At 38.4% G+C, this 24,010-nt stretch overlaps 1 protein-coding gene across 2 annotated transcripts in view; it reads right to left on the bottom strand.

Moving 5' to 3' along the window:
• The window catches only part of ARSJ (arylsulfatase family member J), a 68,517-nt gene extending 45,921 nt beyond the window's left edge, over window positions 1–22,596 (bottom strand). For both annotated transcript variants that reach the window (XM_012520595.4, XM_004480880.5), the window contains exon 1: window positions 20,660–22,596. In XM_012520595.4, the coding sequence (XP_012376049.2) occupies window positions 20,660–20,708 (49 nt within the window). In that variant the 5' untranslated portion in view covers window positions 20,709–22,596. The remainder of the gene's footprint in view (window positions 1–20,659) is intronic.
• Between the last annotated feature and the right edge of the window lie 1,414 nt (window positions 22,597–24,010).

The raw sequence follows: 24,010 nt of genomic DNA, 5'->3' as shown, positions 1-24,010 counted from the left end.
GAGAAAACTGTACTAGTCTAATTGGGAAGTCTAATTGGGGAGACAGTATATTGAAAAAATGAGTGCTAAATTTAGAAATGATGTGTGTCACCGGTATCACAGACATGTTGTAACTTAAAGCAGAAGGATGGTCTAAGGTTAAGGAATTAACCTTAACCCTTACATAAATAAATTTTCTATACACACTATTTTCCCTGAAATAGTCAGCCATAATAACTGAAGAAGGTCTTTAAACCTTGATAAAAGTCTTGATAAAGATCAGCCCCTACAACATGGATTTTTTTTCTAATGGCTATTAGCCTGTATTTTGTCTTTAGCTGTGATTTAACATATATATGCATATGTATATGAACATGTATATAGCTCTGTAGATATATCTCAAGGCTTAGTAGGTTTAGAGAAGGATGTGGCATTAATTAGGATCTTGAAAGATAAGTAAGATTTCAAATGGACGGAGAAGATGGCATTTGTGGTACACATTTACCTCCCTCTCCCATTTCTTCCATCATTTTCTTTTCATTAATTCCCCTACATCTTTACCTATGCTTCACCCACACCCTAAAGCATATGTCTATCTTGAAAACAGCCTCTCTCTGAACAGTACATCTCTCCTTCCTTTGTTTCACAGCAAACCCCCACACAGATTATACCCCCTCTCTCCATTTCCATGCCCCTGGTCCTTATAATCACTTCTTCAGAATCAAAGCCATTTGTGTTTTAGGAGTGGAGGGATAAAAATGATGTCTTTCTTCTTAAAATAGTGATTTAAAGGCACTATAAAATTTTAATACTTACTAGAACTGTCGGAAGAGAAATTCTGTTTTCATGGGGGGTGTGGGGAGTGGGGTATATGGGAACCTCATTTTTTAATGTAACATTCTGTGTGATCTACATATCTTTAAAAAAAAGATAATAAAATTTAAAAAATCTGTTATCAGCAATGTTGTTAAATTAAGTAATCTGCCTTAAATTACTGTAGTCATTTTTCTGAATGGCTCACACAGAACATAAATCTCATAAACCAACAGCACACTGTGGGGGGAAATAATTTCTGTTTATTATCAGTCTAGTGTTATGTCCCATTAACAGCTTCACTTCTAAATATGCATGACATTTCCTTTAAAAAATCTTGTGTTTAACGTTTCAGATGCCCAGACTAGTAAGTCCTGATCTAGTGAATCAATTCCCTAATATTGAATCATTGTGGACAAATATGAGTCACAGTAATAAAACTGTGAGACACTTAGCTATTAGAACATAAGGGACATATGTGACTCTGTGAACAATTTCACAGTCTCAAAGGAGACAGAATTTTTAGCTTTTGTGAGACCAGAATAAAAGTGAAACAGCACTTCATTGTTTTCATGTATAATCTTTTCTGAATGTACATTTATTAGGGGAACCTCAGTTTGCTATCGGTTTTAATTTATATAGGTACAATGATAATGTGCAGCATTTAAACAAAAATTTTAAAGAGAGTTCCCTACGTTAAAACTCTGCATTTATTTCAAACCATTTGGCCACTACAGTCAACATGGGATTAACTATTTCACCAGAATGTATTCATATGGTTGCATATTATCAAATGGTATTTGGTTTCTGAAAAGTGGAATGCAAATATGGAGCCAAATAGCACAGGTCAATGTTTGAATATTTCCCATCTTGTATTTTGGCTAATGTCTATTTTGGTTAATATTATTATGATTGACCAGTTACCCAAACAAAACTTTTGCTAAAAATCATCTAGATTTTCCTCCCTTTATTTTAGCTCTGTATCGCCTTAGGTATTAAGTAATGGACTTTCTACTACCGACTGTCTCTTGAATCTTTGTTCTCTTTTTCATTCTTGCTGTTGTAATTTTTTTTCCCACTCATTTCTCATTTGAACAGCTTCCTACAGGTTTCCCTGTTGTAGTTAGAGAAACAACACTGAAGCAGTAGAGCTGTAGTAGGTATTTTACAGAATATGAACTGAAGGTGAGCAAATCTTAAGTACTAGTACACTATACCTGTTCTGTAACATGTCTACCTTCAACACTGAAGAATAGATTCCTTATACTTATTACTCTCCACTGAGCTAATGAAATGACATTTAAAAAGAGAAAAACTTGGAAGCCTGGTATTTGAAAAGTTTTCTCCACTGTACATACAATCTTGCTTTGTTATTATTTTCCACTTACCTCCATGTAATCTGGATGTTAAAGTGTTTCATTGCCCAGTTCCACTGCAGCATTATTATATTTCACAGTATTACCAAAATGTTTCATCTGTAAAAACTATATTAATTTGGTATATACATCAGGTGAAAGTCATAATCTTCAAGAAAAATGTTATCAAAACATGTTGAGAGACTATATACCAGCTTTCTCTCAAAAGACGTTGAAGAGATCTGTGGCTTTTTGTTGCTGTTGTTGATGAGTCATTATTTTTATATTTTGGAACAGGATGCCTATATTTCTTGGGAATGATTGCAGTATCAACACAGTATTCAATTGTAACAAGTCAGTAACTTATCTCCCTTGATATTCTGGAAAATCATCCTCAAAGTAGATTAAATGGGCCAGAAAATTTCCAATCGTGAACCTGGACCTTGAAGTGAGCAGCAGTGCTTCCAGCCAGCCCTAGAAGCCAGTGGTCGAGGCTGGGAACCCCATGCTTCACCCCACAAAAAGCTCTACTTTCATCTGTTTTATATATTGAGTTTTTCATCATATTTCTTCTGAATAGAGTTCCACAATGAAAAAAGAGTTTAGAAATCACACAACAAATTTCAAGTCCAACAAGGAAATCAACCATTTTACCTACAGCAGACAAACTTGATGAACCGGACAGCTCCTCTATGTGGCTAACATGGTCTGTCAGATGGTAGCTGGATCTTCCGATGTCAATACTAGGGGCGGTAACTAAAGTGAGTGCGTTAAAACAAACATTCCTCACAATTCAGCGTCTCTCAGTGTCTGCACAGCTGTTAACTCTTTGGCCCAGAAAACAACAGCAGAAGCCAGAAGTGATAGAACTTACTCAGGGTGGTACATAAACTGTTTAATAAGTGATTTACTCTTGGAGAACAAAAAGAAGAGATCGACAGTTTGGAAAGGTTTTTAAAAAATGACTTTTCTAAAAATAAAAGCAAATGGCCTATTTTTAGGAATTATTAACTGAGAAAAAAATGGGTATGCCTCAAGTATTTTAATAAAACCTTGCCAGAAATAAAATGATAGCTCTAAAAACTCAGGTTTAGAGCCAACCACCAAATACCACTCATAGTCTTTTGCCTTGACATTAATCTAAAAGAAATGCAGAAGCAAGCATGTGTGTATGTGTGTAGGTTTATGTGTGCCCATGTAAAAACCTGAATTAAAAAACTTAACAGTCGGTAATAGCTTCATTTTCTAGGTGAAGGAGGAGAGGAATATTAAGTTCATATATTGGCTTTTCTGGTTGGTTTTCCTTTTTCGCCAACCTTCTCAGCAAGTCTAGGTGTGCTAATCATGTGCATTGTTTGTGCCTGCAACCTGGGTTGGTAAAGTGGTAGAGAGTCATAAATTTATCCAGGTAATGCCAGCCATCCTTGCCCTGACATGGTATCCCTCCACCATGTTCACCTGTGCTATTTTATTTTTCTTTTGAAACATTAGTAAATGGCTGAGCCAGAACTCAAATGCAGCTTTTCTGATTCCACATATTATACTCTTTTTCATGAACATACAGCTGAATGAAAAAACAAATGTATCACTGTAATAAAAAAACAAAAACAAAAACAAAAAACAAGAAAAACAAAACACCAAAACTAAAGGATCAGGCAAAGGAGAAGGGAGAAGCAAAGGCTGTTATTTCTTGGTTGTAATGTGATTCCTGGAGAGGTCTCTGTAAATTGGGATCAGTAGTAATTTTTTTATCTGCTTGAGCAAGCACTCTTTTGCTAATAGCAGAATGCATGACCTTGAAGTGATCCTTAACTCCACTTTTTCTTTCCATCCCACTTTTAGTCCATCCAAAAATCTTGTCTGCTCTAAATAAAGAAGATACTCAAACTCGCACCACTTTCCACCACCCTGCTCTCTACTCTAATCATCTCTAATACAGGTAATTTGGATGGCCTCTTAATAGGTCTTCCTGCTGTTCAATGTACCCCTACAATCTATTCTCAACACATCCGCCAGCACAATTCTGTTACAATCTAAGTCAGAGTATGTCACCTCTCTGCTCAAAGCCCTCCAATGGGTCACATTCCATTTACAGTGAAAGCCAGTATCCCGCCACGGCCTGTATCACACTACAGAATGTGGCTCCATTATGTGCTTTGACCTGGCACCCTCTCATGTCCATCTGCATCGTCTCTGATGCAGCCTCAAGGGCCTCCTGATGGTTCTGGAACACATCAGCAGTCCTCCTGTCTATGGATTTGCTCTTCTTTCTTCTTGGGGCAGCTACATACAAGGTTTCCTCCCACACCTCTTTTCTTAGTGAGGTCTTCCCTGACCTCCACAGCATTGTCTTCCCAATTCCTACAATTCCCCACCTATTTTCTTGCTTTATTATCATTCTTAGGGCATATCATATCACTCTCTAGCATACTATAGATTTTACTTATTTGCGTCTCTTTGCACTAGAATAGAAATGTCACAAAGACAGGGTTGTTTGTAGGGTTTGACTACTAATATGCTTACCAGAGCCTAGAAAAGATCTGGCAAAGAGTTGGTGCTTGATATTGAATGAATGAATGAATTTAGGGAAATGAAAACAAGGCGCACAATTATGTCAACAGCCACTTTCACAGGAACCATTAACTGGTAATGGGAAGTTTCATGATTATTTACACAAGAATTTGAAACATTAGTCAATGCAAGATTTTATCCCTTATAGAACCTCTAAGGATATGTATTTAATCTTGGAATTCTCCTTTATAAAGCTGAGAAATAACCATTAAATCCAGTACACGATCCTGGATGGGATCTAGCAAGGCAGGAGAAAAGGCTCAAAAGGACATTATTGGGATAAAAGAAAAATTTGGGATATAGCCTATAACTTTATATCAATGTTAAATTTCTTGAACTTGATAACTGGTTACATAAGTGAATATCCTTGTTCTTAGGAAATATACATGGAAATACTGAGTGTTCAAGGAGCATTTCAGAAAATGGATTGATAGATGGGTGGACAGATAGAATAACATGGCAAATGTGACAAAAAAGTTAATATTGGTGGGTCTGGATATCTGGGGGAGGGTATGTTGGCATTCTCTGTATGAGGTTTGTATTTTTTTTAAATGTCCTATATGTTTGAATGTATTTCAAAATAGAAAAATTAAAAAAAGAAAAAAACACCTGAGACATAATAACATCCATCTACCTCACAGTTTTGTGGTGAGGATAAACTGAAGTAATAGTGATATTTGTCCCCAAAAACTCTATTATGAATTACATATGCTTTTTTGTTTTATTTTGCTGTTATTTTGACATCTGGGATCCTTCAGAGTCACATCAGAAAAGGGCTCTGTAAGGTTCTGTTGTTGGAGGTAAATCTTTGAATTAGTTTAGCAAATCTCAGACTATTGATCCTAATGATCCAATATTCATTTAAAGGAAAATGTCAAAAAAGAATTCCATCAGTTAGTTCAGACTGCTTACCATGCTTTAGAATATTAGGGAGTACCCACACCCACCCTGAAACTGAGGCAAACTAGATCAAATTCATAGTTTATGGATTTAAGGCCCTAAAGCAACCACCGGCTTCCTTCTTGTTGGCATTTTGGTAAGTTTTAGAAGAAAAGAGCAATATTTCAAAATGTATATATCTCCTAGTAACTTAAATTTTATTATTTGGTTCTAGGAAAATCAGTTACTTTTTGACCTTTAGCCAATTGCTTTGTCCAAAATAATAATCCTTTTAGGCACTCTTTGTGGGAGAGCAGGAACATGCTAATAGAGAAGATGTCTATGAGACCTGAAATAAGCTTTCAATTGTAGAGTGTATGTGGAAAAATACACAAGTCAATTGCACATGCTGCTTGGGTACTACTAAAATGAAATAGTCATGTGCAAATGATAGGTGTTAACTAATTGGTGAAAAAGACAGAAAGATGGAGCATTAAATACCAAAACTCCCTTGCAGTTTTACTCACTGTGGTCCCCAGACCAGCAACTCCAGCATCACCATGAGCATATTAGAACTGCAGAATCTCAGGCCCACCCTACACCTTCTGAAGAAAGTCCCCAGGGTGGAGTCCAGGGGAATCAATATTTTAATAAATTTTACAGGTGATTCTTAAGGACTTTTCCAGTATATACATTTTATTGTCTGGCTGCCTATTCAGAGGGTTAAGCCCTACCCCTGTCTCCCATAACAATCAAGAAAAGCCCTGATTTTCCCAATTCTGAAAATATATTCATGTTTAAGAGTTTTTTAGAACGAACAATAGATACGGAAAAAATTCTTGAAACTTTTCAAAGTCAAATTTGACTTTTCTAGGAACTAGATAATTGTTACTTCAAAGCACAGTAACAAAAATAGAATTGGAATTCTGTTTTAAATACGTTATGGGACACATATTTGTCGAATAAGCAATTTATTTTAGCTTTTGATATAAAAAGATATAGTTGATTGGAAGTTTAATTATTCTTAGATTTTCTGAAAGATAAACTAATATTGTCACCTTTAATTTCCATATTATGGAAATTAAGAAACTGAGAATAAGAATAACAAACAACGAATAAGAATTTATTCCAATTTTCCAAAAGTTTATGGGAAAACTAGTTTGAAAATGAGTTTCTGGTGTTTAGAATAACTATATCTACTTAGTATGTTGTTGCTGTTTCTTGAACAATGTATTTATTTATTTGTACCCTAAAGATATGCTCTTTAGCTATACAAATCCATCCTGCCAACCAAGAGGGTAGTGTACAGGAAAAGTCATAGTATTGGGGTTGAAATCCTGAGAGAGTTCCTCCTACTGTGAGACCTGACCTTACTTCTCTGAGCCTTGATTTTCTCATATATAAAATGTGGGTAACAAGTACCCCACAGTTATGAGGCTTAGAGAATGTGTGTGTGTTTGTACATATTTTTTAGCACTGTTAAGTACTAAATAAATGTTAAATTCCTAATCTCAAGATATTATTTCCAACTAAATATTTTTGCTAGAAAATTGTACGATTAAATCAGACTTTATTGAGTTACAAAAATAACCAGACTAGGGTTCAAACTAAAAAATTATTACAAGTGTTTGAGTTTATATTTTCAAGTGTGTTAAAAAAAATCTCTAAACCAAACTAAACTTTAATCTGATGAGTCTATATTACTCAGTAAACATATATTTATTATGGCCCTACTCTGTGAGAAACCTGGTGTGTTAAAAGGATATAACATGATCCTTAACATTATAATGTACAATTGCAAATTCTTGATTTCTTCAGATTAAAGATTAATGAACAATAACTATATAAACTTCTAACAAACTATCTATCAAAACTATAGTATAGCTTGGAGAAAACAGATTCCAGAGCTGTAGTAAAATTAGAATGGGCCTGGCAACCAAACAAAAATGTTAAATAACCTCCCAAATCTCCTTCAATGGGTAGTCTCTGTTACCAGCAGACCCAACCTGGCCACCTACTGAGGCTAATCCTAGGGTTCAAGAATACATAAGCACCCAACCCAGAAGATGATGAGGTCTGGAACCTCTGCTTCTAGTACAAAGTCTGAGCACCTATGTGCCCACCAAGTCTCAGACTTCCCTAACCCTAATTTACATTCTAGTAAAATACCTAGTTCTGGACATTTAAAGTGGGTAACAAGCTCTCTGGTTCTCCACTGGGAACACCAAATGTAGTGTCTTATATACCATTTGATGAATTTAAGCTTGTATGGACAGAAAAGGAGCTTGGACAATTGGGTAGATTTGGGGATATATCCTGGAGGTAGGATTGATAAGGGAGAGTCAGAATAAACAATGTAAAATGGTGGATGACTACCAAGTATTTGGCTTCAGTAATAGGTGGAAGGTGGTGAGAGACAGAAAGAGAGAGAGAGAAACAGAGAGAAACACCTTGGCACTTACCAGTGACTTTGGGTGAGTTACTTAACCTCTCCGTATTTTAGTATTTTCGTCTCCTTTTATGTAAAATGGGGAAAACAATACTAATTTCCTAGTTATTTTGTAATGAAAACGGGGTAACAAATGTGAAATGATCAGAAAAGTGCCTTGAACATCCATTTTATCTATTAATATTTTTAGTCATCCAAATGGAGCTGTTCAGCTGGCACTGGTCTATGGAAGCATGAAACCAGGAGAGGTCACAGCTGAAGATGTGAATTTAGGATGGTGTTTACAGTCTAAGACCTGGATGAGATCAGGAAGAAAGAATGAAAAGCTAAAAGAATAACCAGGATGGATTCAGACAAACTAGAGGTTGAACTGCAAACAGTCACGGAGATAGGGGGAAATAATGGGAGAGTTTAAGCTCACTGATTCCAAGAGAATGAATTGTTCCAGTATGGACAATCTGTGTCCAATGCTATGAAGAAGTTGAATAAAATAAGGGTGGAACAGACCACTGAGTTGACAACGTGGAGGTTTCAACTGATGTTGACAAGCCTCAGTGCAGTCTCAGTAGAGTGGTGGGGATGGACCCTCGAGTGTGCTGAGGTGACTGAGCAAGTACAGATAAATAGCTCTTTCATGAAGTTTTGCAAGGTAGTAGAACAGATAAATTAGGTCATTAGTTTTCTTCCCTTGTTTTGGATCGTGTTTAGACAGAAGGAACTTAAACTTGTTTATAGGCAGATAGAAATGATTTAGTAGAGATTGAAAATTTCATAATGGGGGAAAGAGAGGGTAAAATTGCAGGAATCAGGCCCTTGAGGAGTGAAAAGGGAACTCAAGGGAGGCAGGGGACTCACCTGTGCTTCAATGTCTGCAACAATAAGGTTGAAGAATGGGGCACAATTAGAAGAAGGCAGAAAGATCACTGGGCATTTTCGAAGGCCTATTTAAGGTTTATGGTCATGGATTTAATTTAAGCAAGTAATGGATGCCACCCCAAATTCCTGTTCTGTATCCACCTCTAGGTTAGGTCTTGGACACTAAATGTTGCCAAACCATGTTTAGACACCGTGCAAGGACCAATCCAGCACTCTCATGGCCTCTAGTCAGTTTTCTCCACTTCCTTCATATCCAAGTGTGGGTCCCTTGTCCTCTCCACCAGGCCATGAAATTGAAGTCCAAATAAGCCTTAGGCATACGACTATCCAAGTATTGCCAAAAACATATCAATGTGTCTCCTCATCTAGGGGACAATGACCTGTGGTTTATTTTCTGGAGTGTCTCCTCATCAGACCCAGGTACTTGGTAGATTTAGTGTTGGTGACATGATAGAGCTATTTTATAATTGCTTCTATATTTTCAGTGGGGAGAAGAGTCTAATTGCTATAAAATGAAGGAGTATGGAAAAAATGATATGCAGCATTTCCTTGAACCCTAAGAATTTTTTCAATCTAAGTTGGCTACCACACCTTAAAACACCCAAAAAAGGTTATATGCAAAAGGTTCCTGAGTGTTGCAGTCATTTTTGGTGAGGCTTTCACCTATGCTCCTTTTGGAAAAAAAATTAAGAGTAGTTCTTTGAGTTTTAGGAAACCTCACCCGTTTCTGTTCAAAATAAATCTCCTGACAGATTCAGGTAAACCTAAAACTAGAATGTTCTGATTATCTATCACATGCCAGACAATGCTCCATGTATTTTCACCAATATGATCTCATTTAATAAATCACCCATAACCACATGTGAGAGTAAAGTCCTGTTAGGTTCCTATTACTTGCATTTGGTGTGGCGACTCACAGATCTCTTGTCTTCTTGTCCCCTGCCTTATTGGTCTTTAGACCCACGTCTACAATCCTATACTTGCTGTTCTTTACACATAGTACCCTGCTTTTCAAATAACTACATTGAACACAGCTGCTTTCTCTGCATATGATAAAGTTTAAAATTATACTTGAACAATTATTAGATATCATCCAATTTAAATATTCATTCCCATAGTTAACTCTATTAAATATAGCATCATATCTTAGTTGTGGAGCACCGGTGATGTGGATGCTAAAAATTCTTAAATTCAAACATCCCTTTGAAAATTTCAGCTATGGTACTGACAGGTGGTTAAGTATGAATCTAACAGCACATCACACTCATATTTTGGAATACTTTCTCTTTAAAAGTTTTTACATTATTCAACACAATTCCTGAATGCATATTTATTGAGGGATTGCTTTTCAACAAACATTTGTTAGCTATTTATAGGCCACCTAAAAGTTGCCAGCCCTGTAGAGAGCCATGATAATCAAGGTTATATGAGTCTCTATGCCCCAGGCCCTTTTCTAAGTGCTTTTTGTACCTAATCCCATTTAGTCTTCATAATAACCACACGAGGTAGGTACTAGGATTATCATCCCATTTTTCCATGAGTGAACCAAAGCAAAATAGTTCAGGTTTCATGGTCTTAGCCATTATGCTACAGTGTCTTTTCAAATTAGACAATGTTGTAGGAAGTTTATGATTTAGTGAGCTGTTGTTCATTTTGGGACTGGGAAGAAATGGGCAAATAAATAATTAAAAATATTATAAAACTTGAAATAGGGGTAGGATCAGAGAAAAATGTACCTGATATGGAACAAAAAATGGTCAGAGAAGGAAAAGAGAGGAGATGAGGGTGGTGGAGGGTCTGGAAGAATATGACTGATCAGAGGACAATGAAGAGTATTCTAGGAAAGCGGACCCTGGGGGAAGTACAAGTACCCTGGCAGTGATAATCCACAGATGGTGTAAATGGCACCGTGCCCACATGATTGCGCCTGAACCTTATCAGAGGCCAGATCCTATAGGTCCCTTATAGAATGCTTAGGGATTGGTTTTTTGTCTACAGGCAACAGGGATCTTCTAAAAGATTTTAAACATGGGAGTGCCATGATTTGGATGTGTTTTTAGAAATTTCACTCAGGTCCTATTGTGGAGTGTGGATCACAGGTGGTGGGCAGGATAGTCATTTAGGTGGCTACTGAATTTTGATCACCGAGCATACAAAGTTCCAATCCTCATGAAGCCTAAAACAGTATCTCGACTTAAAGTGACTGCATACCTACTGTGTGGCGGTCCCTGGGGTGAGCTGGCATTCAAAACTGAATGAGATATATTAATGGCATTCAATAAAAAGTTTTAAAAGTATTGTTGATTGAATGAGTTCAAAGTAATTAATCACTGGCATTTACCCTAGTTTCAATGCTTCTCATGCAGTGCTGTACTCTCACTATTTGAACATACATCTATTTTCATTTGTCACAAGCTTAGCAGGGTTCCATTAGAAACAACAACAATAAAAAACAACTTCCAAGTGAAGAAATGTAAAAAAAAAATACCCAAATTACTTCCCTGGACATATCAGAATTAACAATATGTGAAAAATCATTGTGGATAAAATACATTAAAATGAAAATATATGGGGTTTAATTTTAACTTTTCATACTGATTGAAATAAGAGATATGACGACATTCATAGAACGCTTTTAAAAAGAACAAATAGGGAAGCAGATGTGGCTCAGGTGACTGGGCTCCCGCCTACCATATAGGAGGTATAGGGTTTGTTTCCTGGGACCTCCTGGTGAAGGCAAGCTGGCCCATGCAGGGGGCTGACCCATGTGGAATGCTGGCCTACACAGGAGTGCTGGCCCATGCAGGAGTGCAGGCCTGCGTGGAGAGTTGGTGCAGCAAGATGATGCAACGGAAAAGAGATACAGAGGAGAGACAGTAAGAGACACAGCAGACCATGGAGCTGAGGTGGCACAAGAGACTGAATGTCTCTCTCACTCCAGAAGGTCCCAGGATTGGTTCCCGGTGCTACTTAAAGAGAAGACAAGCAGACACAGAAGAATACACAGTGAATGACTGCAGAAAGCAGACAACTTGGGGGGGGGCGGGCGGGCGGGAGGGGGGGGAGGGTGTGGAAGAAAGAAAGAAACTAAAAAGAAAAAGAAAAAGAACAAATATCCCATTCTTTTAAAGTTCTTACATGATTTAAAATTATGGAGATGTAGCTCTGAGTTTATATAAATTTTTACCTAATAACTATGTAACGCTAAAGTTTTCAAAGTACTTGCACGTGTGTTACCTCAATTGATCAAGTAAACAATTGAGGTTGGTAAGGTAAATAGTATCATTATTACTATTTTACAGATGAAAACATGGAGTCTCAGAAAAATTAAATTATGTATACAAGGTCATAGTAATTTGTTGAGTCAGCACTGTAATTCAGATTTCCTCACTATAAATGGTATGCTATTTCTACTCTACCACGTTGCCTGCCAGAGGGAAATAAAAAATTGTTTATTCATCCTTTCATTCATTCCTATTTACTCAGTACCTATTAGTATAAAGCACCAGACTGGGTACTGTGAGAGTTATGGAGATCATAAATCAGAGTCTCGCGCCTCAGAAGACAAGCAGGGGAGGGAAAAGGTACAGAAATAGCAGTGAACAAGGTGGAAAATCACACATAATGCGACAGTTACAAAAAGAATTATGAAAGGTCATCATTGGGATAACTTATTTCTGGCTAAGGAATCATGGAAAGTTGTATGAGGAAGGTAATATTTTAGTTGAGTCTTAATGAGTGGCATTTGGGAAAAGAGAGATGAAGTGTGAACTCTAAGGACATGAGCAAAAGGAGAGAGGAAGTCAAGTGTGAGATGTGCTCTAAAAAGAGTGATTCATCCAATTCTCTAGAATACAAAGTTCGAAGGTAGAGAGTGGAAAAGAAGTCTGAAAAATTTGTTTCTGGATCAGACTAAGGTGTTTACAATTTCCTTAGGTGGTAGAATGCACTGGATTTTCTTGAAATCACACACATTTAGGTTCAAATATAGAAGCCATATGACCATGAACAACTTATGTAATTTCTCTCAAATTTTCAAGTATCACCCATAAAGTGAAGACATATGCTAGGTATTTGATAAATATTTTTCAAAATAGTAAGAATATTTTACCTTCAGAATGGATGTGACGATCAAGTAGCAGGATGTCTAAAAAATGCCTTGCCTAAAGAAGGCCCTCCGTAAAAGTTAATTACTTTTCCCATTCTTTGGTAGTCATTGGGGAGTCAGTGAGGGTGTCAGCTGAGGGTGGTGATGTAATGAAAGTCACGTTTTACTAAAGCCAATGTGTTGGCTGTATTAGAAGACAGAAGGAGAAAAGATTAGAGACAGAAAGCCTTTTTGCAAAAGAGTACACCAGACAAAAAAATGACTCAGTGAGGTACCAATCCTGGGAGTATTTAATATCCATAATGATAAAAGAACATTACAATAAACTCTAATTATAGCACAGTAAAATAATCGCAGAAAAAAGATTAAGTCAAAATTAATTTTCAAATATTACTAAGAAAAAATTGAATGGTATCAGAATTTGAAATAAAAGCTTTTACACTGAGCATTCATATTAACCAGGGGCTCTAGGTCTTTTGGTCCTCCCATCTTTGATCTTTGGGAGAGGTCATTTGGATGAAACAAGATGTTCTCAGGTCTCTCCACCTCTATACATTTCTACCTCTCAGAATAGCTATTCAAAAAACTCAACAGAATGACCTGAATAGAGGTTCACTTCAAAAAGTACCTTTTATAAAACACATTTAAAATCAGTGGCATACCTGACCATGATTCTATTATCTGGAAAACCTGTATGGTCAAATAGGAACAAGCAACTATTTGGTAGAATGGTCTTGACTATTGAGCCATTCTTTTTAAAATAATGTGTGAGGTTTTAAAGATACCCTCTACCTGTTGATATATTCACTTTCCAATTACAATGGAAGGCTTTGAAGAGTCTCTAACTTTTAACTGTACACATTTAAATTTTTCTAAATGCTTTTGCATTAACTACATATTTATGAATGCAACAAGTTAAACACTTAGAAACTGATATTTATTGTGTACCTTCTGGGTATCCAACACTACTTAAAACCAGGCCTTGGATAAAAGCACCAGGAACCTTGAAGTTAACAAGATCAGCTGAAGGAAAGTGTGTATGTATGTGAATGTGTGTGTGTGTGTACACATGCCTATGAAATGAAAGAGCCAAACTCTATGCCCCTTACCTTCACTGACTCTCTGTCCTGTGACAGTGTCTGTAAGTTACCTTTTCCAGGGTTTCCTACATTAGGACAATTGTCAATTGCCAATTGCCAATTGCCAATTTAATATTGTTTCCCCCTTGTTGTCAGAGGTGTCTACCCGGATGCTGTCTTCCTGGACCAAACTAGGACCTCAGAGCTCCTGACTGTGGACGTGACTTACACAATATGGCCGCAGTAGCTGGGGATGGATAGTTGGGAGGCCCAGCTCAGTCAATCTCCTAAAATTAAACTTTTAACCAAATAATTAAAGCCACAAGCACCCACATTTCCTAAGAGATCATCTAGAAAATCCCACCATGCCTTTTCACCCCACTTAAGTCTTCATCATGACTCCAATCTTGTCCAGGTATTAGCTTTCATTCAGATTCTAATCCCTATGTATTTGCACATCCTCTATTCTGATGTGATTGCTTTCTTCTCCCAATTCTCTAAAACCTTCCAATGAGCCCTCTGTAACTCTAAGTCCATCATAAGTTAAATACCTATAACTCCAATTTTTTCTCTTGACATTCCCTCCACCTTCTTGCCCTACCTGATAGCTGACTATCTCTGCCACCTTCTCACCTTGGGGCTTGGTTTTTATCCACATCCTAATTATCAGAGCCTGGAGCAAGGATGGGTGTCTTTCTAGCTTCTCACTGGCACTTCTAGATAATTTTGGCTCCCATCACCCTTTGAAACCTCAACTCCTTTGAAAAGCAAGGCAATAGTTTATAGGCTTACTACCTTTTCCCAAAATGACTTTAGGCAATGGCAGGCCCTACAACCTCCTAAAACACAGATGATTCTAGCAACTAGCTCACCAACCTCTTTACCACTGTTTCTCTTATTGTTAATTATTTCAATTTCCATGGAGATGGTCCATCCAACACCCTGCCCCTTTAATACTTGCCCTACTCACTTCCAAAGATATTTCCCTCCACCTCACCTTAGCATTCACTCTCCCATCACTTCCAAAAACTGCACTACTTACAAACTCTTTATCCTAAGCACATACTTTCCTGACTATCATGACCTCTCCAGGCTTACTGTAATGTTCTCCCTTCAACTTCATCTAGACAGTCAATCCATTGACTCTGCCACTTCTTTACCAAACGTAACACCCCTATGTTCGTCACCTTTTCCTTGCTGACTTTGGAGTCCATGATACATCACTCTATTCATCTGGCAAAGCCCTGAATCTAGTTAAATCCACCTCTTCAACTGTGCTTCTTCTGTACTCAAATACCTAAACAGGCAGAAAAAAAACAACTCAATCACTAGTCTCTGTTTAAATCTATGACCACAAATCTCATGTGGGCTTTCATAGCTGTCCAGTATTTTTTATTGCGTTCCCCTACTCAATTCCCCTTTCTTACTCCCATAAAAGAGTATTTCATATCTATCTCCCTCTTTAGAAACTTCCAGATCCCCACTCTCAGCTAATGATCTCATTTATCATTTCACTTATTTCAGAAGAGAACTATCTCACATTTCTCAAACAAAATCTTCCAACATAGTTGCATCTGTACACCATACCTTCCCTTTACTCCTATCAAAGTGAACGAACTGGTAAAGAACAACCCAGGCAATTGTGAAGAAGAATAAAGCAGGAGGATTTACACTCCAGATATCAATATTTATTATAAAGCCATAGTAATTAAGAGGGTGTGATATTGGCACAAGGACAAAAAGACCAATGGAACAGGACAGAGTGCAGAAACAGACCAAAATATGTACACTCATTTCATTTATAAAGAAGTGACAGTGCAGTAGAGGAAATTTGGTATTTTTAATAAATCTTGTGGTTCAAACAGATATACACATGGAAAAAATTAATCTTGAATTGTGCTTCACACCATACTAAAATCAATTCCATATGAATTACAGATCTAAATATAAAAATAAAATAATAAAACTTTTAGGAAACAAAGACATTGTCATAATCTTGGGCCGGCTAGGATATCTTAAACAGGGCAGAAAAAGAAAAAGATTATAAATTATACTACACTTAAACTGAAATCTTTTGTTCATCAAAAGACACTGTTAAGAGAATAAAGAGGCAAACCACTGAGTGGGAGAAGATAATTGCAATACATATATCTGACAAAGGACATATCTAGAATGTATAAAGAACTCCCACAAGTCAATAGGGAAAAAGTAATCATCTAATGGAAAAATGGGCAAAACTCAAATAGACACTTTTATCCAAATAGTCAATAAACATATGAAAAGTTCTTTAACTTCATTTGTCATCAGGGAAATAAAATGTAAACCATAATGCTAAACCATTGCACAGCCACAAAAAAAGACTAAAATGAAAAAGACAATACCAAATGTTGGCGAAGAGCTGATGCAAATGAAATACTCCATACATTGCTGGTGAATGTATAGTAGAACTTTAGAAAACTGCTGAGCAGTGTCTATGAAAACTGAACATACCTACAACACAGTAATTTTACACCTGAATAGAAATTCATTAAGACACATATATATATACGTTCACCAAAAACATGTGAGTATGTTTGTGGCAGCACTATTTATAATAATCCATGCTGGAAATCACTGAAATGTCCATCAAGAATAAAATGGATAAGTAAATGTTAGTATATTTATACAAGGGAGTAATATTCTATAATAAGAATGAGCAGATTTTATCTACAGGCAACAATATGGTTACATTTTACAAAATAAAGCCAGACATGAAAAAGTATATTTTTTATAATTCCATTTATATGAAGTTAAAAAACAGGTAAATTTTTATCTAAGGTGGTATAAGTCAGGAGAGTGATGACCCTTGGTGAGGCACAAGGTTTGGGTGGTAAGTGGAAAGGGTCTGAGCCGGACTTTTGATGTTCTGGCCATTTCTTGATCTGGATCTGTTTTTAATAGCTCCACACCTATGGTTTGTGTGTTTTTCTCTGTGTGCTATCTTTCTCCCCACTCCCATTGTTCCCACCCTATTCCAAACTACCTTCGTGTCTCATCAGGGCTCTGGTCCCTGCTTTACTCTGGCTCCCCCGTGTCTTTTCTCTACAGGCAGTCAGATTATTTTTAAAAGCATGTACATGAGGTGTGTCCCTTTTCTGCTCCGGATTTCAAAATGGCTTTCTGTAACAGTTAAAATAAAATCCAAAGTTCTTTCCTTAGCCTCTGCTTTCTGTCCATTGTCTCCCTATATAAACTCATTTCCTAGCACCATCCTCCTTGCCAACTTTACCCAGACACTGGGCATCTGGCAGCCTTATATTCTTGATCATGCCAAGCTCATTTCTGCATCAGGATCCTTGCATTTGCTCTTCACATAACTTAGCCCACACTTTCTTGGTCTCCTCAGACTACTTTATAAAAAATCCACCACCACCTTCATCATCTACTTTCTACTAACCTGCTTTGTTTCTCTTCATAATATTATCAACCATTGCCTGAAATCATGCCTGTAATTTGGTGCCTACTTCTTGTCTGTCCGCACCCAATAAGATCCTTGAGAGAAGGGTTTCCATCTGGTTTACCACTATTTAGTGTCACAAGAGTGTATGTCATTTAATGGAAACTCAGTACCTCTTTAGTGCTGAATGACTGACTTGTTAAAACAACTTATTCTTTGATAAGGCCCTTGTAGCATCTTCATTTTCAAACTGCCATCATATTTTCTCAGTAATATTGCCAAGGAGAGTCATTGGAACCATGACATTACATGGGGAAAAAAAGGCTTAAAATGAAAAAAATTTATCAAATATTCTATTGCAATGCACTTTATTTGAATTTCCTTTGCATCCGTTAAAAATAATTATGGTATATCAAATGGGATAAATGAATAACAAAATAACAAAAACACAGAATTATTGCCAAAACTATGAATTCATTTCAGATTGCCAACCTTTCCTATTCTAAAGTCTACTGTGTAAAATGCACATGCAAATTTTGCAAAAGTTGTAATTCTCTTTCTGAAGCCATGACTACATTCTTTTTTAAGAAGATAGGTGTCATTTCTCCATGTCTTTATTTGGAAAAACTGAAAAAAGAACCAAGGTGAAAAAATTACTTTGAAATAGATCAAATATAGATTGCAGTTCCTCATTAAATTTTTTAATCTCATCAGAAAGTCTGAAACCTAGAAAGCTCTTTCTCAAAGTTCAGCATACAGAAACCCTGCATCACTAGCTCCCTTGCAATCTGTTGCCACATTGATAAAATGGGAATAACAATAACACTTACTCTGTAGAGTGTCATACAGATATAAAATGCTTTGTCCTGGAACACAGTAAGTGCAAAAAAAATGCTAGAAGTTAATAATATTCAATTTGTTTTAATAGTCTTATCATCGGAATAACCTGATAAGCTTGTTAAACCAGTACTGATTGCTGATTTCAACCCTAGAATTACTGAAGCTGAATGCCTGGTTGGGCCTGGAATTTTGGCTGATTCATTTGCACACACAAATCTGAGAATGGTACAAAGATCAGGGCTTATTTCTTGTTTGTTCTTGAAAGCTCCAACACAGGGCTCTGCACACAATGAATGCTTATTGGCAGAGTGACTGATACTTAATATTGCCAGACTGATGTGATTTAAATTATTAAAGGAAACTGAAATTTGTTATAGATATGTGAAGTAAGAGGAACTAGATCTTACATTTTGAATCTATCAGTGTTAAGGGATTAAGAACAACTAACTTCTGCTTTAATGATTTAAACTATCTTACTTTGTAATGTGAAGATATTTTTAATCTCTCACATTTCCAATATAATAATTTAAAATAATTTTTAAGATTTTTCCCCTTAAAATAATTTAGCCCATTTACATTTTTAATGTTTCCTCTTTTACTGTGTAGGATCTAGAACGCACAGTCATTTTACTGTATTTTTCCTCAAGACATACTCTTCTGGATCTGCATTATTAATAGTAAGCCCAGTACTTGGCTTCCAAAAGCCCTTCTTTATTCATTTAAATGATAGTTATAATCCTTTCAAGCAATTTGTCTAAAAGCAGGACCCTAAGTGAAAACATCTTTAATTGCATAATTGAAATGGACATTTAAACAAATTGCAGTAGCCATGGTAACTTTTTTCCCATGAAACAGGCAACATTTTGGGCTAAGCAGAAAAATTTAAAAGATCTCATTAGAGGAGATCTTTTCAAACATCTCATTAGATGTTTGATTGCTTTGCAAGTATAGGAGAGTCAACACTTGACCACAGAGAATAGTTAGAAATTATCTCCAGCCTAGTTTCTGTTTCTTTTCATTAGGTAAACAAAAAGATTAAAATATTTATCACTGAAATATTTTGTCAATTGAAGATAATACTTAGGAAGTATCTTGTTTGGTGAAAAGCCTTGAACATATGCTTTATCATGAAGATCAACTCATATAATTCAGCTAAATGTTTTCTAACCACTATTTTCTATCTAGGTGAATCTAAATTCTATAAATTAGTTGAAGAGGTCCAGTGAGCATTTATGCAGTTTATTTCAGGATCTAAATATAAAGGCAGCTGGGATTAGGTATGAAGAACATGACCTCGAGGTGACCAGATTTATTATTTCCCAGTCAACATGCTCCTTTATAAATACCAAATGTCCTTGACTTTCTTATGTCACAATTAACCTTTAAAAGGACTATGAAGCATAGTGATACTTTTTTTTTTCCTGTCTCAAGAGAGGGAAGCTTTTCTTTTTCAGTCAGTGATGCTAAGTTTTGACAGTTAGCTAAGCAGTGGAAATCATGCTGTAGGCAAAAGTCTCTGTGAGACAGAGATTCCTATAAAATAGTCTTTATTTTTCCAATGGATACTGGCTATTACTACAGGATCCAATTCCAAGAACAACTTCACTGAAGCAAGGGTTCCTGCAACTGAAATCACAAGACTTATAGACTGAACCATTAAGATCCCTCCCCTCTTACGTTAGTTCCCTTCCACAGGCTGAATTTGGGCCTCCAATTAAATTGCAGTAACCTGGATTGTGAGAGAATAGAGCCAAAATATGAAAACGAGTGACCCCCTTAAGTGGAAAATTTAGCTATTCAGCAAAACAGCAACAACATTAAAAACACTTCAAGCATCTGAATAATTTTATTTTTGTTATATTTAATCAGAAAAGTTCCAGACATGTAAGAAGCAGTCAAAAACTTCAGATGAATTTCTACTACTGAGAATTTATTATTGAATTCCCCTGTATTTTGTGAACTGCCAAGATTTGGAATAAATGACAGCTCCTGGAGACTTCCGGCTGGCACTTGAGGGTTTACAAGCCCTGATCTCATTTAAAACTCTGAAGGCACTTCAGGGTAGGCGCTGAGGGTTAAGGAAAAAGGTGACTAGACTTTCAAGATCATTAACAGAGCATCTATTTTAATACTCACCTTGACCCAATAATTACGTAATTCATTCATTCACTTACTTGTTGCCCATTTTTATCACTCCCTTAAATTAGAGAATGAATCTTAATTAAATGTTTAAGATTTCTTTAAAGAATAAATACAAAAAGCAGTAACACTTACTTCCCAGTAATAAACTGACTCCTGGATGGTGTGCAAATGGGCTGGACATAGTAGTTCTCCAGTTTAACCCCTTCAGCAGCGAGCTTGTCAAGAGTGGGAGTCTTTATCTCTGAACCGTGGTAACCCACATCTCTAAATCCCTGATCATCAGCTAGGATGAAAATGATATGGGGCTGGGAGGTGGCAGTTGTACTGGGCTCTGGTCTCTCTCCAGCTTGAGCTTTCAATGCCCCTTCCTCCTCCTCCTTCACGCCCTGGCCCCAGGACAGGTAACCATAGGTGAGGAGGCTGAGAATCCAGAAGGCTGCCAGCGCCCCCATGGCTAGCATCTTTCCCGGCCAGACCCAGGCCTGCGGACCTGGCGCAGGCAACCGCCCCGCGCAGCCCCTGGGGGCCATTCACTCGGGTTCCAGTGGAGGCTCCGAGCGTAGAACCACGCACCCCGCGTCGCCTCCGACGCACACATGCAGCAGGAGGAGTAGACGACACAGGCGTTAAAGAGTCTCCGCCACCCGCAAACAAGGTCTGCGCTCCTCAGCTGTCCACGTCCAACAACTTTAATCTTCCTTTTCTAGAAGTGATGGCTTAGCAGATAGGACGTCGGGAAAACAAGGAGTCGCTCTTCTCCATCAAATTTCACTTTCCTCCCTCTTCCTCCTCGCTCCCCAGAGCAGCTTCCGCAAAGTTAATATCTTCACCCAAAAGTTCTCAAGAGAAAAAAAATCAGGTAGGAATTGAGAATTACACTGGGAAGGAACTTTTCTTCGCCAGAGACCCTGACGTTGGAGAGACTCTCCTGGGCGCGCGCGCCCTCCGAGTGGCTCCGCGGGCGTCCAGCCGCTCCTCACCTGGAAAGCTCCGGGAAGTGCCGAGGCCGCGTCTCGCTCCGCCCGCTCCACTTTTCCAGGGCTCTGTACTTTTTCCGGTTCTCTCCGAGGTGTTAGCGAATCTCCCCGCCACTCACCATGCTTACTGTGAGGCCAAGTGAGAAAAAAAGAGGCCAGTTTCCTGACCTCCCTCCACCGCTCCGCACGCTTGTCCGCTGGACCGTCAGGCGGCGATTCCTCCTGCTCGGCCGCGAAGCGCGCGGGGCCGGCGCGGGGTCCCTGCGGGCGCGGCCACGCCACGCCGAGCCTCCGGGTCTCCGCGCAGTCGGGGCACCCGGCGGCGGCGCCTGCAGAGTGCGTGCGTTTTGTCAGCTAACTTACTTAGTTTTGGCACTTGGAATACTCTGCTGCCTCCTCCCTCTTTTCAGTGAATCACAAAACGGTACTTTCTGCTTTCGCTCCCCCAGGAAGAGGGGGAGGAGGTGAGGCCGGTGTGGAGCTGCGCTCTTGCCGGTTTCTTTTCCGGGAGGCAGCGCGCCTCCGGGAGGGGGGGATTTTACCGAGAGAGGAGCCGGGCGGGATCCGGGGTGTCCTCCAGAGCCACCTTCCCAAGAGCCTCGCTGGCTGCGCTCGGTCGGTGGCCCGGAGAGGGGAAAAACGACGGCAGCGCGAACCGGGAAGGGTGAAGCGGGAGCTTTTCTTCGTGGGTCTTTAATGAAGAGCCTGCTGGCCCATTCCAAATGTCGCCCTTGCGAACTTTTTCTGGCTTCTTCCGGGCAACGTTGCGAACGGAGGGAGTGAGAAAGGAAGAATAGGAGAAACAACAAACAGTGTGGCATACTCTTTCCTCCTTTCTTTTGGTCTTCCTTTACTAGTCCTTCTTTCCCGCTAGGGCCCCCATTTTTCTACTCCTTTTCTCCCGCCTCCTACTTTTTTTTTTTTAATTGAAAAACAGTCACGGCTACAAGATTTTAAGTTGAATTTCCTCGCGTGGTAGTCCACCTATTGCCTGACTTCCTCATTAGCTTCGTCCTAGATGGTGATGGTGAAGGCACTGAAATTGCCAACTCCCTTTTACCCCTTCCCAGATGGACCCATAGGGCGTCTCTCAAGAAGAATGTGGAGAGAAGACTTCATACTTTTCACAACCCGCCCCCCGGCCCCACGTGAAGCACTAAACCAGCTTGCATTCCTGCAGCAAAGACACTTCTGCTGCTAGTTAGTTACCCAATCAGTAAGTAAATGGCCTTCATCATTTTTTTTTTTTAAAACTGTGTCTGCTCCTTCTTTGAGGACTAAGAAAATCATTAGAAAAGCTTCTTGATTGTGAAGATAGGCCTGCATTTACTTGAACGATGGGCTTTTAATGCCCAGCTCAAAGCCAGGAAAGGGGTTAAAAATATTTTTTTAAGTAGGAGGCAATCAATGCCAAGTGCCATTGAGTTATTTTCCTTCTTACCACAAATTCATTCGAGTGTTTTTTTATTGACCACCTATTATGGACTGGCACATAAAATGTAAGATTCAGGAAACGGACTTTGGCCCAGTGGTTAGGGCGTCCGTCTACCACTTGGGAGGTCCGTGTTCAAGCCCCGGGCCTCCTTGACCCGTGTGGAGCTGGCCCAAGCGCAGTGCTGATGCACGCAGGGAGTGCCCTGCTACACAGGGGTGTCCCCCCGCAGGGGAGCCCCACGAGCAAGGAGTGTACCCATAAGGAGAGCCGCCACCCAGCGCGAAGGAGGGAGCAGCCTGCCGAGGAATGGCGCCGCCGGAAGTGCCGCTGAGGACAACAGAAGCGGACAAAGAAACAAGACGCAGCAAAAAAAAAAAGACACAGAAAACAGATAAATGGGGCAGGGGAGGGGAATTAAATAAATAAAAATAAATCTTAAAAAAAAAAAGTAAGATTCTCCAAATTGATTAAAACATAAATGTAGACTTCATTTAGCCATTTATTTTTAATTTCTTCCTGTTGCTAAAGTTCCTACTGAGTTCCCAGGCCAATCGTTTGTAAAATGGAGCCTGTAATGGCCCTCGGTGTAGTTAATTTTGCTAAAATGCATTGGGCTTCTGCTCCTCTTCATTTTTCCCTGTTGCTATTCTGGTTACTCTGTAGAAAGTCATTTGTAAAAGACATGTTTGGAAATGTGATTTCCACAATTCTGAGAGTTAAATCACCAGACCTGTAATGAGCAGAGTAAATATGGGAGGATTGAAACACACTGTGAGTAGGGCTCCAGATTTTATGGGCCTAACAAGGTGCTTGAATGGAAAGATGCAAACAATTCAGCTGCAACACCAGAAGTCTATCCTGCTATGCCAAAAAGGCCATTTTCAGTTCAAAGTTTAAGCTAGAATAAAAATTAATAATATCAACATTTATGGAATACTTACTATGTACCAAAGTTCTCTACATACTGAGAGTACTCTAATATATTCCATATGTGGTTTATAGTGCTTATATAGTGCTTTATATACTTTATCTCCTTGCCCTCTCCACCAACCCTATGAGGTATTCTTCCCT

The sequence above is a fragment of the Dasypus novemcinctus genome, chromosome 1 (assembly GCF_030445035.2).
Source record: "Dasypus novemcinctus isolate mDasNov1 chromosome 1, mDasNov1.1.hap2, whole genome shotgun sequence".
NCBI classification, from domain to species: domain Eukaryota; kingdom Metazoa; phylum Chordata; class Mammalia; order Cingulata; family Dasypodidae; genus Dasypus; species Dasypus novemcinctus.
The sequence above is the reverse complement of the archived record's forward strand: the minus strand, read 5'-3'. Positions and strand labels throughout refer to the sequence as shown.